General features: G+C 42.2%; 1 protein-coding gene across 6 annotated transcripts in view; it reads left to right on the top strand.

Moving 5' to 3' along the window:
- Positions 1-20,239, top strand: part of GRIK1 (glutamate ionotropic receptor kainate type subunit 1) — a 652,481-nt gene that overhangs the window by 466,740 nt on the left and 165,502 nt on the right. For 4 of the 6 annotated variants that reach the window (XR_012241793.1, XM_073617099.1, XM_073617100.1 and 1 more), the window contains exon 9: positions 9,063-9,107. The exons of the other annotated variants lie outside the window; for them this stretch is intronic. Coding sequence is in view for 3 of the 4 variants with exons in the window: in XM_073617099.1 (XP_073473200.1) it covers positions 9,063-9,107 (45 nt within the window). In the remaining variant the exon portion in view is untranslated. The remainder of the gene's footprint in view (positions 1-9,062; positions 9,108-20,239) is intronic. 6 annotated transcript variants of the gene reach the window in all.

The raw sequence follows: 20,239 nt of genomic DNA, 5'->3' as shown, positions 1-20,239 counted from the left end.
ATGGTGTGAGGTTTTTTTTAGGGGTTGGGCTTGGCCTCTTAGTTCCATTGAAGGGAACTCTTAAGGCATCAGCATACCAAGACATTTTGGACAATTTCATGCTCCCAACTTTGTGGGAACAGTTTGGGGATGGCCTCTTCCTGTTGTTCCAACGTGACTACACACCAGTGCCAAAGCAAGGTCCATAAAGACATGGATGAGCGAGTTTGGGGTGGAGGAACTTGACTGGCCTGCAGAGAGTCCTGACCTCAACCTGATAGAACACCTTTGGGATGAATTAAAGCGGAGACTGTGAGCCAGGCCTTCTTGTCCACATCAGTGCCTGACCTCACAAATGCACTTCTGGAAGAATGGTTAAACATTCCCATAGACACACTCCTAAACCTTGTGGACAGCCTTCCCAGAAGAGTTGAAGCTGTTATAGCTAAAAAAGATGGACCAACTCAATAAAGAACCCTACAGACCAAGACTGGGATGCCATTAAAATTCTTGTGCGTGGATAGGCAGATGCCTCAATACCTTTGGTAATATAGTGTATGTTGAAGAGATGCTCCTCGCTTCCTGTCACATTTCTAAAACAGGAAGTGAGGGGAAATCTCCCTGTTGGAAAATCAGACAGCATTAAAACCTAACAGATGTTTTCGAGACTTTCCCTGCAACTTAAAAAACACAGGAAAAAGCACAAAAAAAATAAAATGGTTTAAATGTTCAAGGCGTTTCACAAAGGCAGTTTACAATGGGACCAATGCACTGCAACTTTGAGCTAAGCCATTGCATGTTGCAGCTCAGCCCCATTGACATGAATTCCTGACATTGACAAGCAGTGCTGCCTAGCAACTCGATATGCCACATTAAATTTGCTTTGGCACAAAGCATCACAATCGTGGTATAGGGACAGCCCCCTTCGGCTGTATTGTGAACCTTAGGTGGGTGGTCAGGGGGCTTTTAAAACAGCAGCTTAACACCCTGCTTTTACTGCCCCCTGGTTCCCCATGTGAATGAGGCCTAGATTTGCACCAGATTTTGCACTCTCCAATTTTAGTAAGTCAACCCCAATGTATCCTGTATAACCGAAAGCTCTTCTCCAGCCTTGTAGATGGCTGTACTGAAAATGTGCACATAGCTCTCCATTCAAAGCCGAACTCGAGTCACCTGTAAAAATTCACAAGTAGGTCCCCCCCCCCCCCATCTTATATACACACACACTACAAGGAATAATTTCTCGTTTGGTCTACTGGATAGGGAATAAGCAGCGATACTTACCTTATACCTCGCTTCCGCAGGCTTTCTCCCAGCTAAATGGTCATTCACACAAAGCAGCTCCTCTACGCCGCTCGAGCGGTCACGGTCTTTCTGACTTACATACTGGATGCAGTGAAGACTGGAGGAGAGTACCAGGTGCTAGGGGTACAAAGACAGAAGTAAGTATTGATGGTTATGCTCCCCCCCCCCCCACCCCTGCAGTGCCTTGTGAATTTTTACAGCTGACTGGAGTTCAGCTTTAAAGAGACCCTGTCCCTAGACCATTCATTTCAACAACTGACTTCTGATGTAATCATATGTTCGTTTAACATCAATTAAGCCTGTAAAAGCCTTTCTTGTGTTGACATCCAAAGTTTCGAGACTGTTGCTGGGCACAACCGTTTGGATGGAATGTCAACAGCCCCTTCAGACTTTTAAGTGTCACTTTGTCGTATTCCCCTTTGCTTCCCTCTGGCATCTGCATAACAGGATATCTGGGGGGGGGGGGGGGGGGGTGGGACAGAGAAGCTGGGCCAGCACAGAAAGCAATTAGACACCCCTAGAAGAGGAGAGAAAGAACTCTGACATGGCAGGATGGAGGAGTTACTGTTGCTGTGCTAGGGAGTCAACCTTTCCCGAAGTCGTCAAGTTCCCCAGTGGGCTTAAAGGCATGTTGCAAGTAGACATTTAGGGGTTGATTTACTAAAACTGGAGAGTGGAAAATGTGGTGCCAACCAATCAGCTTTCGGGTTTTTTTTTTTTTGTCAAAGCTTAAAGCGGTCCTTCCCCCCCCCTCCCCCCAAGGACAATCCCACCTCTCCACCCCTTCTCCTTGCCTGCTGGAATGTTAAGACTGCCCCTCCTCCCCATGTACGTCACTCGCCTTGGGCCCGCTGTGCCTCCTAGGATATGTACATCACATATCCCAGGGGCATAACCTTTTATTCAAGAACAGGAGGAGTGGGTGGGCCTATTGGCACATCTTTGACAGGCTGCCCACTCTCAATGACATCAATGACATCAGAGATAACATGGTGGCACGGGACAGAGCTGTGGCAAGAGATGATCTGAGAGGGTTAACGTTGGATCTACTTGATGGGTGAGTATCTGATATGCCCAGATACCACCATCAGGTTAGCTGGGGAAAAAAAAATGGGGAGGTTCCTCTTTAATTGAACAAGCTGATGTTAGAGGCTGATTGGCTACCATGTATAGCTGCCCTAGATTTTACACTCCCTAGTTATAGTAAAAATGTGTTTTTACCTACATTTTTTTTAAGCTGTTGGCAGGAACTTTTCAAACACAATTTATCATCTTTACTCCAGCCACCAGACTAAAGGCCTGGACATCACTTTCACCTACAATTGTACAAGGGCAAACAAAAAACAACATAGTACTTATAAACAAGATATTGTAGCCTGTTCTCTAGGTTGTAATGCACAAATCCAGAACAATTTGGCCACAATGGTTCAACCATTGTTTGCCAACCAACTCTGACCATGCTATCTAAAGAAAGGCTGAACCACTAATAAGCCATGACCAAGTCCACTCTGTACTCTCTCTATAACTCCCCTACCCATTTTTGCCTTGCATTCTGTTTCTTTTATGTTTGCTCTTATTCTTTCTTTAATGCAAAAAGTTACAGTGCTTTGAAAAAGTATTCACACCCCTTGAAATTTTCCACATTTTATGATATGTTTCAACCAAAAACGTAAATGTATTTTATTGGGATTTTATGTTATAGACCAACACAAAGTGGCACATAATTGTGAAGTTGAAGGAAAATTATAAATTGTTTTCAAATTTTTTACAAATAAATATCTGAAAAGTGTGGCATGCATTTGTATTCACCCCCCTTTACTCTGATACCCCTAACTAAAATCTAGTGGAACCAATTACCTTCAGAAGTCACCTAATTAGTAAATGGAGTCCACCTGTGTGTAATTTAATCTCAGTATAAACACAGCTGTTCTGTGAAACCCTCAGAGGTTTGTTAGAAAACCTTAGTGAACAAACAGCATCATGAAGGCCAAGGAACACACCAGACAGGTCAGGGATAACGTTGTGGAGGGTTTAAAGCAGGGTTAGGTTATAAAAAAATATCCCAAGCTTTGAACATCTCACTGGGGACTGTTTAATCCATCACATGAAAATGGAAAGAGTATGGCACAACTGCAAACTTACCAAGACATGGCCGTCCACCTAAACTGACAGGCCAGGCAAGGAGAGCATTCATCAGAGAAGCAGCCAAGAGGGCCATGGTAACTTTGAGTGAGATGCAGAGATCCACAGTTCAGGTGGAAGAATTTGTACGCAGGACAACTATCAGTCGTGCTCTTTACAAATTCGGCTTTTATGGAAGATTGGCAAAAAGAAAGCCATTGTTGAAAGAAAGCCATAAAAAGTTCTGTTTGCAGTTTGCAAGAAGCCATGTGGGGAACACAGCAAACATGTGGAAGAAGCTGCTCTGGTCAGATGAGACCAAAATGTAACTTTTTGGCCTAAAAGAAAAATGCTATGTGTGGTGGAAAACTAACACTGCACATGACCCTGAACACACCATCCCCACCGTGAAACATGGTGGTAGCAGCATCATGTTCTGGGGATGCTTTTCTTTAGCAGGAACAGGGAAGCTGGTCAGAGTTGATGGGAAGATGGATGGAGCCAAATACAGGGCAATCTTAGAAGAAAACCTGTTATGCTGCATACACGCGATCGGACTTGCGAACGGGCTAAACTCTATATCTGAGTCCGTCGGAAATGCCGACAGAAAAAGTCCGACGGGGCATACACATGGTCGGAATGTCTGACCAAAAACTCCCATCTGACTTTTTCTGTCGGAAAGTCCGGCCGTGTGTACGGGACATTAGAGTCTGCAAATGACTTGAGACTGGGGTGGAGGTTCACCTTCCAGCAAGACCACGACCCTAAACATACAGCCAGAGCTACAATGGAATAGTTTAGCTCAAAGCATATCCATGTATTAGAATGGCTCAGTGAAAGTCCAGACCAAAATCCAATTGAGAATCTGTGACAAGGCTTGAAAATTGCTGTTCACAGACGTTCTCCATCCAATCTGACAGAACTTGAGCTATTGTGCAAAGAAGAATGGGGAAAAATGTCACTCTCTAGATGTGCAAAGCTGGTAGAGACATCCCCAAAAAGACTTGCAGCTGTAATTGCAGTGAAAGGTGGTTCTACAAAGAACTGATTCAGAGGTAGCTGAATACAAATGCACAGCACAGTTTTCAGTTATTTATTTATAAGAATACCATATATACTCGAGTATAAGCCAACTTTTTCAGCACAATTTTTATGCGGAAAAAGCCCCCCCCCTCGGCTTATACTCGAGTGAGGGCCTTGAGTGAGGGTGCAGCCTCACTGTGCCCATCTGCAGCTGTACCTTTGATAACCAAAACAGCGGGTGTCTCCTGCTGTGTCATGCAGTCTGTTCAGCGGTCGTCCACTGTAACAAAGCCCCGCCTCCTCCTCGTCCGTGATAGATGGAACACTGATACAATGCTGGGAAACTGAATCAGTGTTCCGTCTATCATGGACGAGGAGGAGGCGGGGCTTTGTTACAGTGGACGACCGCCGTACAGATTGCATGACACAGCAGGAGACACCCGCTGTTTTGGTTATCAAAGGTACAGCTGCAGATGGGCACAGTGAGCCTGCAGATGGGCACTGATGATACAGGTGGGCGCAGTGAGGCTGCAGATGGGTAAAAGGAGGCTGCAGATGGGCACAGTGAGGCTGCAGATGGGCATTGTTTACCCAGTAGATGCTGCATTTCCCACCCTAGGCTTATACTCGAGTCAATAAGTTTTCCCAGTTTTTTGTGGTAAAATTAGGCTTATATTCGGGTTGGCTTATACTTGAGTATATACAGTAACTGAAAACCATTTATCATTTTCCTTCCACTTCACAATTATGTGCCACTTTGTGTTGGTCTATCACATAAAATCCCAATAAAATACATTTACGTTTTTGGTTGTAACATGACAACATGTGGGAAATGTCAAGGATGTATGAATACTTTTTCAAGGCACTGTATTCTCAAACTTTTCCATAACTTTTAAAATTGCTTTAATGACCTCACTTGATTTCTACAAACAATACGTGTCTAGGGTAAATAGAAGTTTAGCTGCACTTATGATTTCTCTCAGGAGGCCTGAGATGCACTTTCTGATTGATTTAACTGTTCACAAAAATTTAATGCCACTTTCTGTAATGGAGTCATTACAGCAATATTTTTATGTATCTTATATTTTCAATAAGTATGCTGAAACAGAAATAAGTATATTTTATAAAACAGAAAAAATTATCTTAATTTTCAGTTTGTACTTTTCCATTCAATTTTATATTGATGTGGAACTTCAGCCAAAATGTATTAAAAGATTGAGGTCAGGTTTACAGGTCATTATACAAGAAAGACAGGAGAAATCTCCCGAATGGGGACACAGAGAGTTTATTCAAAGTCACTCCACATCACTTTCTATAAACTTCAGTAAACGGTATTGCACAGGCAGCTTCGAGAGGCACTCCACCCATCTTCTGTTGGGTTTGGATTCCTGCTAGAGCAGGTCTTAGAGCCAGCAGAGGACTAAGTTTGTTAGAGAATAGTGAAGTGTCTCTGGAAGCTGATTGTACAATAAGATTTATTGAAGTTTATAGAAAGTGGTGTGTTGAATGACCTTCACTGAACTGACCTAAGGAGGGTGGTGATGGTGCTCAGGGCATTGCCTATACCTATGGCGGCTTAAAACTTGGAGTGGTGCCTGGGAACTCTAATGCCCCGTACACACGGTCGGATTTTCCGATGGAAAATGTCCGATCGGAGCGTGTTGTCGGAAATTCCGACCGTGTGTAGGCTCCATCGGACATTTTCCATCGGATTTTCCGACACACAAAGTTGGACAGCAGGAGATAAAATTTTCCGACAACAAAATCCGTTGTCGGAAATTCCGATCGTGTGTACACAAATCCGACGGACAAAGTGCCACGCATGCTCAGAATAAATAAAGAGATGAAAGCTATTGGCCACTGCCCCGTTTATAGTCCCGACATACGTGTTTTACGTCACCGCGTTCAGAACGATCGGATTTTCCGACAACTTTGTGTGACCGTGTGTATGCAAAACAAGTTTGAGCCAACATCCGTCGGAAAAAATCCTAGGATTTTGTTGTCGGAATGTCCGAACAAAGTCCGACCGTGTGTACGCCCTATAAGTGTATTGAGGACTCAGATAGGAGTATCCAACTGTATCCAATGCAAAGAAAATGTCCTGGCTGGAGTTCCATTTTCAGTTATAATGTGTATCCCTATTATTCAAAAAATGCTAACCCATTTTTTAATACTTTTGAATATGGGATTAAATTCAATTTAGCAATGTCAAAACCAGTATGTTTTTCTTATGGTAAAGTCTCTTGACTTGTGGAATTTGTTGACTAAAAATATATTTATTATATTGCCAAAGGAAATCTTTATCTGTCTTGAAAAAAAAACAGAAATGCTGCACTGGCTGATGTCTCCGCCAAATGTAGATTAAAAGAATAGGATAAGAAGTTGTGTTCCACATGCTTAGTTCAGGTTCCCGCACTTCCAGAATTTGCATTCCCCATTGCCTGTTTGTGGTCTCAGACATTTACGGGAATTTTGAATTTGGGTCTCGGAAGAACAACTAAGCACCTGAACGACCACAACATACAGGGATATACAATGTAATACTGACATATAATCACACACATAGGTTGGACTTGATGTACTTGTGTCTTCTTTCAACCTCACCTACTATGTAACTATGTAACTTACTATAGGTAATGACAGCTTTAAAGGGTCAGTCTACCCAAGACTAACATTTTATCTTTGAAAGATGCTTGGGGTTAAACCCACCAAAAATTCCTTTTGTCTGTTGGTGAGGTCTCCGCACCAGTGGCGGGACAAGGTAATCTAGAGCTCAGGGCGAACATGCCAAATTAGCCCCCCCCCCCCCCAAGATGTATGAGCATAAATTCCCCCTCCTCCCTATAAAAATCTGCACCCTGCTGAAATTCCCTTCACAGCATGAATCTTTGCCACCCCCAACCCCCCCAGCTCAAATCTTCTCATTCCCCATATGCCCCAAGCATACATCCACCCCCCCCCCCCCCGAATAAAATTCCCCCTTCCTAGTACAAATACTCTACCCCTCAAATTTCCCCATTGAGCACAAATTCACTCCCCCCACTCCAGATCCCCCTCCCAGCACAAATTCTCCCCAATCCCCCATCCTTGCATAAATCCCCCCCCCCAAATTTCCCCTCCTAGTGCAAATCCCCTCTCCCCTACCATATTACCTTTACTAGCACAACCTAACCCCCCCAAAAAGAATTTCCCCTCTTAGCACAAATCTTCTTCCCCATCCCTCTTCGCAATGCAAATCCCCTCAAATCACTACTCCTGGCACACCTCCCCAAATTTACCCTCCTTGAACAATTCTTATCCCCTACCGCCCCCCAAATTCCCCCTTCCAACACAAATCCTCTGCCCCCAACATTCTTGTGGTGCCCCCCCACCTCACATGATACCACAATGCCCAGGTCATCTGCCCCTCCTCTTAGCACAAATCTTCTTCCCCATCCCCCTTCACAATGCAAATCCCCTCAAATCACTACTCCTGGCACACCTCCCCAAATTTCCCCTCCTTGAACAATTCTTATCCCCTACCGCTCCCCCAAATTCCCCCTTCCAACACAAATCCCCTGCCCCCTAACATTCTTGTGGTGCCCCCCACCGCACATGATACCACAATGCCCAGGTCATCTGCCCCTCCTGCCCACCCCTTGTTCCAGTCCTGCTTAGCGCTTAAGTTACTTGGTCTACACACCTGCTGTGGTCCTTATGAGAGGTTTCCACTCTCCATGGTGGTTTATTTCCTTATTTTCTATTATGGAGAATGTAACAGGAGAAGCTGGAATGCACAACGATGGGAAGAGCACCCAAAACTCCCAGCAAAACGGAAACAGAACTAAGAATTAGAGCTGGAATGTCTTGCTGTTGGAGTATCCAAGACATAAACAATGCCAGGGACTGCAAAGTAAGAAGGGATAGGGAACAGGGATTATAATGGTGCCTAAGAACGTATATATTACACTAATAGCTAAAAATATAAAGAATTTTATTGTTACAAAAATCAAAACATTGGAATACATACACAGGTGTGTTGACAGTCATAAAACAGTTTGTACATACAAAGGTGGCCAAGAGTGTTAGAAGGCCACTGAGTAGAACAGGCAGTTACTCCACACATGTTTTGCCAAAGCATTGACTTCTTCAGGGGAATGATATTAAAAACCTGAGCATGTATGTAGACTCTATGAAAAACACAAAATGTACATTTTAGAAAATTATTACAACAAATAATCAGACAAATTTGGTCATATTGAACAACATTGAATTAATTGGAATGATGTGAGCATGGCATGGCTTTAAAAGGTTCCCCACAGCGGATAACCCCCCATATGTAAATCCATCCCCCAATACCTAACTAGAATTCCCCAAACACAGTGTGGCACCAAGTCCCCCCTGAGGATGGTCAGCAACCAGTTGCTGCACCAAAATATGGCTGCAGAGGGCTAATAGAGACCTAGCATATGTAAAACAAAAAGAAAAAAAGAAAAAATGCCAGGGACTGACTCAGCCTACTAGGCATCACCTGTAACATATATATCACTTTCGGGTGGACTGACGCCTTATAGTATGCTATCTACCATATTTGCTGAACTGAGAAAATTTATAGTATTTGCTTTCATCTTTTATTATTTCTTCTTTTTCATAAGGCTGCTGGAGAAACTTCTAGCCATTTAAATAAAGTATGGAAGAAGGTTTGTACTGTACATCAATGTGGTGTCATCATCCTATATGAGTGTGTATTAAGCAGTTGGTTCTTGTCTATATCATCAATAATTGCAGTTTATTGAGAATATTATTCCTTGATGATTAAACCTAGACCATATATATAGCAACCTAGGTGAGCTAGTTAAAATATAATCACATTGCCAACATTTCCCTATAGCTTTGTGTTTTACAGGCATTATTAAGATAATATATTAAATGTGTTTTCAATAACTAGAGGTATTAGTGGTCGACAATTGGTGCTCTCAAATATCGTTGCCAAAGGCACAATGCAATTATTTTTTTTTGTGTTCATTACATCCTCTTATGCTCCACTGGCTCTCTTCATCTAAAGTGCCCCAAGCCTTGTTTAAATCAGCTTTAACTTGTTCATTTTTATTTTATCATCCTTAGTGGAATAGGTTCATTTGTGAGAGGCAAGGCTCTGGCTCGTTTCATGACCAGCTATGGTCTGCCGAGCAATGATCTAGAATCTGGAGATAGCCTGGGGTCATTCTATCACCTGTGTTCTGAGTGTTTGGCTGGGGACACAAAGGTGGAAATGCAGAAATCTTGTTACTGAAGTCACTTCTGAAGCTCTTTTGTTTCACCCTCATGTGACTGTACTAGGTTATTATATGGCACCTGATTTATAAAAAGTGGCTTTGTTGCTTGTAGTAGCCCTTCATATTCCAGATGTCATTTTGCTAGTGTAGACTTTGGCAGTTTTTCAGTCATTCTGGAAGAAAAAAGCTGGCCTATCATGGGATGATTGTATAGCAAGGGTCTCCATTCTCTATCCAATGATCCAACATCGGAAAAATTATTGAAGCATCACTTATATTATTGAGACAGTTATGACCATCCAGAATGGAAAATCTGCTAGGAAAGGGGGCATTAAACTGCAATTATAGATTTATTGTCCTATTCTCTGTTTAGAAGTTATTATGGTGTCCTAATGTTTCAGTGGCATTAATGTATCCCGTTCACATTACCGTATTAGACCCCCTGTTTTTGATGTTCATGTTTAATGTTAAATAAGAAACATTAACATTTCTTATTTGGACCTTAGATCTCCTTTGTATAATGTTCTGTTAAGGTGACTAGTGATTATAAACCACTTTGCCCCAAGCAGCCCCTCACCATCTTCACTATCTGGAAATGCATCATAACAGACATCAGGTCTGAACTTACCCCATTTCCCGGTGTCCTGTTTTTCTGCAGCCAAATAATAGCTACAGAATCTGAGCTAATTGCTGCCTAGACTATAATAGGCTGCCCTTGATCCATCAGTCTGCTGATCTACAGTAGACATTTGGGGTGAAGCTGTTTGTAATTAAAGTTCCACTTTAAATATATTCCATATTTTTACAATGTATTGTAGTATATGTTGGTTGCAATGGGTACATAGTAGAGGGTTGTGGTCTGTGAACCATCATTCAGTGCAGAAGGTTGGAGTTTAAATGAAATCCCTTGTTGGCTAATTTAAAGTGTAATTCCAACCTAGACCTCTCAGAGATCACACCATCCACTTTCTGGTAGGCCCCACTCTAATGGGGTGCTGGGGTGGGGCATATTTAATTGCACTACCCCCAGTCTCTGAGAGTGCATCCACCAATCATTAAGCCTGATGGGGATAACATAAGGGGGCATTCTGATGGGGACATTTGATGTAAGGTGGTACTTTGATGTGAACCGGTAATGTAAGGAGACACTCTGATGGGCACAGTTGATGTAAAAGGATGCTCTGATGGGGACTGTTGATGTAAAGCAGCACTCTAATGGGAACATTTGATGTAAGAGGGGCATTTTGATGCCGACAGTTGATGTAAGGTGCACGCTGATGAAGATAGTTGATGTAAGTAGCCACTCTGCTAGGGTAATTGATGTAAGGGGGCACACTGATGAGAACATCTGATGGAAGGGGGCACTCTGATGGGGGCAATTGATGTAAGGGGCACTCTGATGGGGACATCTGATGGAAGGGGGCACTCTGATGGGGACAATTGATGCAAGGGGGCACTCTGATGAGGGCATCTGTTAGAAGGGGGTACTTTGATGGAGACAATTGATGTAAAGTGGCATTCTGATGGGGACCCTGATGTAAAGGGGGGATGCTGATGGAGACGGTGGGGTAAAGTGGGACTCTGATGTAAAAAGTACTCTGATAGGGACACCTGACATTGAGGGGACTGGTTTTATCCAATCATCTAATCTAATTACCTAATTCATACAGGTATTCCCTGATCATTCCTGCACCACCTTTGCACTACCTATCAGACGTTACTTCCAGGTTGTGACTCATGGAATACTAGAGTACCAAGAGCACCGAATAGGGATTACATTTTTTACTGCACTCACAGATCAGACATTCTAGATCCAGCCCTGCTTCCTGGAATGAGATGCTGGCTTAGCAGGAACCAAGAGCTCAGAGCCAAGGACTACACAGGCACCAGAATTTACATGACTGTGTCATTTTTTTGCCAGCATATCAGTCCAGAAAGTAGACGGTGACCTTGGGTGACACCTCAACAAGTCTGGTGCCATCATTCTGGAGAGAAAAGCAGCTGATGGCATTGTCAAGGGGGGGTACCGTCTGTGATCTTTGTTATCTGGAAATATTACACTGACACATTACTTAGCATGCATGCACTTATAATGAAGCAATATATCTGATGCTAGGTAAGCTTTACACTAGCTTTCTGCGGTGATGTGTCACAAAGACACAGAAGGGGCCTTATGCACTGAATCTGTACAGAAAAGAGAGCTGATAGCTGTCATTTCACAAAGATTATGCAAAGGGAAAAAAATCAAATTCAACATCAGTTATCAAACAGATGTTTACTAAATGTCAGTAATAAGTGCAGGTACAGATAGATATCACCCAGATGGATTGGGTCAGGTTGACATCTCTGCTTATGTTTCATTAGGGTCTCTCTAGACAATTCCCCTAGCAAATGCTGAACAGCCTAATGTTTTTTCTTGCAGATGATTGCTTGTTCAGTAATTTTGCTTTTCGGCCAGTTCCTAAACCATATTAACAGATTGTTTTTTTCTTAGTTGCAGAAGCCATGTTATTACATTTTGCAGGTGGTATCTCATGCCCATATCTGCAAAAGTAGTTATTTGTCAATGTTGATTTTTCCTCTTTATATGTTTTTTTGTTTTTTCCTGGTAAAATATATAGGACCATATGGGTATACATAATGTAAAAAATATGTCTTTTCATTTTCCTGTTATTTCAGCAAATTATAGGAAATCTTTTATCGTTTTAGGACAATTTTATCATTACTTGTTTTTAACATTTTGAACTAAAGGTTTATGTCTGTTATATTTGTTTCTGCTACTTCTGCAAAATACTGTATCAGTCATGCAGATGAATATTTAATACACTGTGAACCCACAACACGATTCCCATAGTATTAGGGGTTATAGGAGAGAGCACAGCAAAGGCGGTTTACTTTTGGACTCTCTGTCTCTGCACAGACCTGCGTTAACTGGCCTTTGAGTCAGCCCTCTGATTTTTTCATTCCAATGTGTTAATTTCACCTTCAGTAGTGGATCTATATTCACATCGGGCGGGTCTGCTTTTAATACACTGGGCTCATATGATACTCTATTCATGTCTGCCTATGCAATGCACCTCTGCAGTAATGCTGGGCTGTCACACTGAAATTATTCTTCTGGGCTTGGGAAATAGCAGCAGTATTCATGTGTGTGCCAGGCATACAGTGCTGCAAGCTCCACGTTCTTTTTAACTAAGGCAGTGGTTGCAGAAAACTGTGCAGCAGAGAGACCTCTCGGGAATGTGTAAATTTCCATTCCTGTTTACAGAAAGGGGAAACATTTCATGCATGTAAACCAACTTTGCAGAGGCAGCTTGTCTATCTCTTTTTTGACCTTCAACTTTATCCATGTAGGGAGGCTAGCTTCAGACCTCAAAGTCCTGCAACTTTACACATTAGGCTTTATTAACTATCCTTTAACAGTTAATTTTTATTTTGCTTGCTATTGTCAGCAATTAGAGCCAATGATTACAGAAAACCATAGCAATGATTGTAAATTGCACATGTGTTATAGCTTAGTAAATTCAGCCTAATGTCTTGGGAGGCTTCTGTAAACCAGAATATCACACAAAGAGATTTTTAACTTATGTTTGAGGACTGTGTAATGTGGTTTCCTTTTGGAAATGTTATTTTATTGTCATAGTGGATAATCAACTTTAATTATTGTGTGCTTCCTGCTTTGTGAAGTTTCACAAAAGTTCAGGTAAACATACAGTATGTGCTTTAGTCTTGACTGTGTAGGTGAGCGATTGCCAACTATGTAATAACCTGGCCAACAGACCATGATTTGTATTGTTACTAGATTTATACTATTTGGCATTCTGTGTAAGAAAGATGTATATATACTTACCTATTTTCAGGCCACTCTGGTCTGGTCATGTGATCTGATTCCCCTTTGTCAGGCAGCCCAGCTGCGGGGAAGTGGAGGAAGCACCATTGAAGCCTATGTGTGATGTCACCTCTCCAGGCTTTACCAGGCTCTCTCCTCTCCCTCGCAGGCACCACTGGCCGACACAGGAGAGGTCACGTGACCGGACCAGAGCAGTCTGAACATAGGTAAGTACAGTGAGGGAAAACAGTATTTGATCCTCTGATGATTTTGTACGTTTGCCCACTGACAAGGAAGTCTATAATTTTAATGGTAGGTTTATTTTAACAGTGAGAGACACAATTACAAAATTATCCAGTTATAAACTGATTTGCATTTTAATGAGTGAAATACAGTGCCTTAAATAAGAATTCATACCCCTTGAAATTTTCCACATTATGTCATGTTACAACCAAAAATGTAAATGTATTTTATTGGTATTTTATGTGATAGACCAACACAAAGTGGCACATAATTGTGAAGTGAAGGAAAATGATAGGGATGCATCGATACCATTTTTTTTACAATGAGTACAATTACCAATACTTTTTTTTTAGTACTCACCGATACCAGTTACCGATGCCTACCGCAACTGTTTTGTTTTAACTTCAGCTCTCAGCAATAGTACAAAGCATTGAAAAGTTATTTGCAAATTGAATAAATTGATTTATTTTTTTAAATTAGCGCTTTTTCAATGTGAAATGTGTAAATATATGTGTAAAAACATTCACTAATAAAGCAAAAAAAAAAAAAAGTTTTAATTGTTTATCATTTATTAAATAGACGTGAACAAAAGAAAAAAAGCAGGAAAATAATAATTAAATGGAGGAGAATAGAGAGTTAATTAAGGCTGATTAGAGTAATTTAAGGGTTATTAAGGGGTTAAACAGAGGAACATTTGTTCATCCCTTTGATCTACAGATGAAGAAACAGAAATATACAAAAAAAAACAATGTTTCTTTTTATTTTAGTGTTTCAGGGCTGAGCAATGTTGTTAATAAACATTGCCGTCTGCTTTTTTTTTTTTGACAGCTCCAATTACCGGACTTCTTTAACACTGGGGTGTCCCATTGACTGCTCAAAGAACTGAGCCTGAAAGTATTGGTTTCAGGTGTCGGTGCATTTACACGAGTACCGATCCTTGATACTAGTATTGGTGCAACCCTGGAAAATGATAAATGGTTTTCAAAATGTTTTACAAATAAATATGTGAAAAGTGTGGCGTGCGTTTGTATTCAGCCCCCCTGAGTCAATACTTTGTAGAACCTCCTTTCGCTGCAATTACAGCTGCAAGTCTTTTTGGGGATGTCTCTACCAGTTTTGCACATCTAGAGAGAGAAATTTGTGCCCATTCTTCTTTGCAAAATAGCTCAAGCTCTGTCTGATTGGATGGAGAGTGTCTGTGAACAGAAGTTTTCAAGTCTTGCCAAAGATTCTTAATTAGATTTAGGTCTGGAAGTGGGCTGGCCATTCTAACACATGAATATGCTTTGATCTAAACCAATCCATTCGTTGTTCTGTTGGAAGGTGAACCTCCGCCCCAGTCTCAAGTCTTTGCAGACTCTAATGCCCCGTACACACGGTCGGACTTTGTTCGGACATTCCGACAACAAAATCCTAGGATTTTTTCCGACGGATGTTGGCTCAAACTTGTCTTGCATACACACGGTCACACAAAGTTGTCGGAAAATCTGATCGTTCTAAACGCGGTGACGTAAAACACGTACGTCAGGACTATAAACAGGGCAGTGGCCAATAGCTTTCATCTCTTTATTTATTCTGAGCATGCGTGGCACTTTGTCCGTCGGATTTGTGTACACACGATCGGAATTTCCGACAACGGATTTTGTTGTCGGAAAATTTTATCTCCTGCTCTCCAACTTTGTGTGTCGGAAAATCCGATGGAAAATGTCCGATGGAGCCCACACACGGTTGGAATTTCCGACAACACGCTCCGATCGGACATTTTCCATCGGAAAATCCGACCGTGTGTACGGGGCATAACAGGTTTTCTTCCAAGATTGCCCTGTAATTGCTCCATCCTTCTTCCCATCAACTCTGACCAGCTCCCCTGTCCCTGCAGAAGAAAATGGTGTGTTCAGGGTGATGTGGAGTGTTAGTTTTTCACCACATATACATACTTTTAGGCCAAAAAGTTAAATTTTGGTCTCATCTGACCAGAGCACCTTCTTCCACATGTGTGCTGTGTCCTCCACATGGCTTCTCGCAAACTGCAAAGGGGGCTTCTTATGGCTTTCTTTTAACAATGGCTTTCTTCTTGCCACTCTTCCATGAAGGCCAGATTAGCGGAGTGCACGACTAATACATAGTTAGTCAGGTGGAAAAAAGACCAAAGTCCATCCAGTTCAACCATAAAAATAGTTGTCCTGTGGACAGATTCTCCCACCTGAGCTGTCTGCAGCTCCTCCAGAGTTACCATGGGCCTCTTGGCTGCTTCTCTGATTCATGCTCTCCTTGCCCGGCCTGTCAGTTTAGGTGGACGGCCATGTGTTCGTAGGTTTGCATGTGTGCCATACTCTTTCCATTTTCAGATGTTGGATTGAACAGTGCTCTGTGAGATGTTTAAAGCTTGGGATATTTTTTAACCTAGCCCTGCTTTAAACTTCTCCACAACTTTATCCCTGACCTGTCTGGTGTGTTCCTTGGCCTTCATGATCCTGTTTGTTCACTAAGGTTCTCTAACAAACCTCTGAGGGCTTCACAGAACAGCTGTATTTATACTGAGATTAAATTACACACAGCTGGACTCTATTTTCTAATTAAGTGACTTCTGAAGACAATTGGTTCCACTAGATTTTAGTTAGGGGTATCAGAGTAAGGGGGCTGAAAACAAATGCACGCCACACTTTTCAGATATTTATTTGTAAAAAATTTGGAAAACCATCTATAATTTTCCACTTCACAATTATGCGCCACTTTGTGTTGGTCTATCACATAAAATCCCAATACAATTAATTTATGTTTTTGGTTGTAACATGACAAAATGTAGAAAATTTCAAGGGGTGTGAATACTTTTTCAATGCACTGTAAGTATTTGATCCCCTATCAATCAGCAAGATTTCTAGCTCCCAGGTGTCTTCTATACAGGTAATGAGCTGAGATTAGGAGCACTCTCTTAAAGGGAGTTCTCCTAATCTCAGCTTGTTACCTGTATAAAAGATACTTGTCCACAGAAGAAATCAATCAGACTCCAATCTCTCCACCATGGCCAAGACCAAAGAGCTTTCCAAGGATGTCAGGGCCAAGATTGTAGACCTACACAAGGCTGGAATGGGCTACAAGACCATCGCCAAGCAGCTCGGTGAGAGAGTTACAACTGTGGGTGTGGTAATTCGCAAATGGAAGAAATACAAAATAACTGTCAATCTCCCTCAGTCTGGGGCTCCAAGCAAGATCTCACCTCGTGGAGTATCAGTGATCATGAGAATGGTGAGCAATTAGCCCAGAACTACGATGGAGAATCTTGTCAATGATCTCAAGGCAGCTGGGACCATAGTCACCAAGAAAACAATTAGTAACACACTACGCCATGAAGGACTTAAATTCTGCAGTGCCCGTGAGGTCCCCCTGCTCAAGAAGGCACATGTACAGGCCTGTCTGATGTTTGCTAATAAACATCTGAATGTTTCAGAGGAGAACTGGGTGAAAGTGTTGTGGTCAAATGAGACCCATATCAAGCTCTTTGGCATCAACTCAACACTATTTGGAAGAGGAGGAATGCTGCCTATGACCCCAAGAACACCATCCCCTCCATCAAACATGGAGGTGGAAACATTATGCTTTGGTCAGGGGGGGGGGGTTCTGCTAAGGGGACAGGACAACTTTATCGCATCAAAGAGATGATGGACGGGGCCATGTACCATCAAATGTTAAAAATGAGTCGTGGATAGGTATTCCAGCATGAAAATCACCCAAAACACACGACCAAGGCAACAAAGGAGTGGCTCAAGAAGAAGCACATTAAGGTCCTGGAGTCGCCTAGCAAGTCTCCAGACCTTAATCCCATATAAAATATGTGGAGGGAGCTGAAGGTTCGAGTTACCAAACGTCAGCCTCGAAAACCTTAATGACTTGGAGAGGATGTGCAAAGAGGAGTGGGACAAATTCTCTCCTAAGACATGTGCAAACCTGGTGGCCAACTACAAGAAACGTCTGACCTCTGTGATTGCCAACAAGGGTTTTGCCACCAAGTACAAAATCATGTTTTGTGAAGGGGTCAAATACTTATTTCACTCATTAAAATGAAAATCAATTTGTAACTTTTTTGAAATGTGTTTTTTCTGGATTTTTTTGTTGTTATTCTGTCTCTCACTGTTAAAATAAACCTACCATTAAAATTATAGACTGATCATTTCTTTGTCAGTGGCCAAACGTACAAAATCAGCAGGGGATCAAATACTTTTTTCCCTCACTGTATGTTAGGGTTTCCACCTCATCCCTTTAAAAGCGAACACATATTTTTAATTACACAGGTTCTGAGGCTAATTAAGGTGGTAATTAAAGCGGAGTTCCACCTATTTAAAAGTCAGCAGCTACAAAAAGTGTAGCTGCTGACTTTTAATAATCGGACACTCACCTGTCCCACGGTCCAGTGATGAGGGGGAATGAAGACCCGCTCCTCTCCCCCTCCTCTCTGCGGCGCCAGCATTGTAACTCTGGGCGCCCGACTGTGGCTTCACTGTGCATGCGCGAGCCACGCTGTGTCCTCTGGTACCTGTGATGTGTCCCAGAAGATTGCAGGGAGGGAGGGGGAAGAGGTAAATTTCCTTCTGGCGCGCGGAGGCCCGGGAGGAAGCAGAGCTGGATGCCTCTAAAAAAAATGGTATCTGCCCCCCTGTGGCAAGTCAGGGGATCACATCACTTAAAGTGGAAGTTCCATTTTTTCGTGGAACTCCGCTTTAAACTCACTTGGTGCCTTATCTGCCTTATCTGCATTGAATTAGCCTCAGAACCTGTGTAATTCATATGTGTTCGGGTTTAAAGGGATGAGGTGGCATCCCTACTGTAAGTAGATGTATAAGATGTACATACTTATCTATTTTCAGGCTACTATGGTCTGGTTATGTGATTTAGTACCCCTTTGTCAGTCAGCCCAGCTGCAGGGGAGAGGAAGGAGTGCTGACAATGAATGGGCCATTGAAGCCCAAGGGGGATGTCACCACTCCAGGCTTTACCAACCGCTGTCTGAGCACCCTCTCCTCTCCTCTGCGGCCACCACTAACGGACACAGAAAAGGTCAGGTGACCAGACTGGAGCAGGCTGAAAATAGGTAAGTATATGCATGTTTCTTACACAGGCTAGTTATATGGCTATGATGCTCATGCACTCTGCAGTGTAGTTCAGCATCATGGGAAATGTAGTTCCAAAACATCTGGAGTGCCAAGGTTTGCCATCACTGGCATAGATGTTAGGAGGGGGAGGAGACAGTTTTAAGGCTAGTTAGGGTTTGTCTGGAATTCCACTTTAACCAATTCCGGACTGCCGCACACCTATATACGTCCTAACTTTGAAGAGGGATATCTTTGTTATGGCAGCAGCTAGCTGCCATAACCCTGATATCCTCTTCTTCGGCCGGCGGTCCGATTTCCGTTAATAGTGGTCTCTGAGGCGGATTTGCCGCAAGATCACTTTTATCAGCGGTGGGAGAGGGCCGGGGGGGGGGTCGTCGTCAGTGGCGGAGGCGATCGGATCCTCTTCTGTGTGTGGTATGGAGACGAGTGAGGAGAAGATGCCCCCACCCGTCTCCATACCATGGCAAGGCGGAAGCAACGTCAAAACGTCACTTCCGCCCATAGCTCTTAAAGGGCCTTTTTTTTTTTTTTTTTTTCAAATGACAACATTTTTTATTTTTTTATTGCATTTTAGTGTAAATATGAGCTTTGAGGTCTTTTTGACCCCAGATCTCATATTTAGGAGGTCCTGTCATGCTTTTTTTCCTATTACAAGGGATGTTTACATTCCTTGAAATAGGAATAAAAGTGACACCATTTATTTTGTTTAAAGAACAGTTTAAAAAAATAAAATAAAAAGGTAAAATAAATAAGAAAAAAACATTTTTTTAAACGCCGTCCCGCCGAGCTCGCATGCAGAAGCGAACGCATACGTGAGTAACGCCCGCATATGTGAGGTATCGGTGCGATCGGTAGAGAGAGAGAGCGCAATAACTCTAGCCCTAGACCTCCTCTATAACTCAAAACATGCAACCTGTAGAATTTTTTAAACCGCCTATGGAGATTTTTAAGGGTAAAAGTTTGTCGCCATTCCACGAGCGGGCGCAATTTTGAAGCGTGACATGTTGAGTATCAATTTACTCGGCTTAACATTATTTTTCACAATATAAAAAAAAAAATGGGATAACTTTACTGCTGTTTTATTTTTTAATTCAAAAAATGTATTTTTTCCAAAAAAAGTGTGCTTGTAAGACCGCTGCGCAAATGCGGTGTGACAGAAAGTATTGCAACGACCGCCAATTTATTCTCCAGGGTGTTAGAAAAAAAATGTATAATGTGTGGGGATTCTAAGTAATTTTCTAGAAAAAAAACCCAGTTTTTAACTTGTAAACAACAAATCTCAGAAAGTGGCTTGGTCCTTAAGTGGTTAAAAATACATTTAATTTTTTTTTTTTTTAGTTTCTATCTGCCTGGTTTTCTTTCTAAAGTAGGATTGT

This window comes from Aquarana catesbeiana, linkage group LG02, assembly GCF_042186555.1.
Source record: "Aquarana catesbeiana isolate 2022-GZ linkage group LG02, ASM4218655v1, whole genome shotgun sequence".
In the NCBI taxonomy this organism is placed as follows: Eukaryota; Metazoa; Chordata; class Amphibia; order Anura; family Ranidae; genus Aquarana; species Aquarana catesbeiana.
Note: the sequence above shows the minus strand (reverse complement) of the source record. Positions and strands in the feature narration are given on the sequence as shown.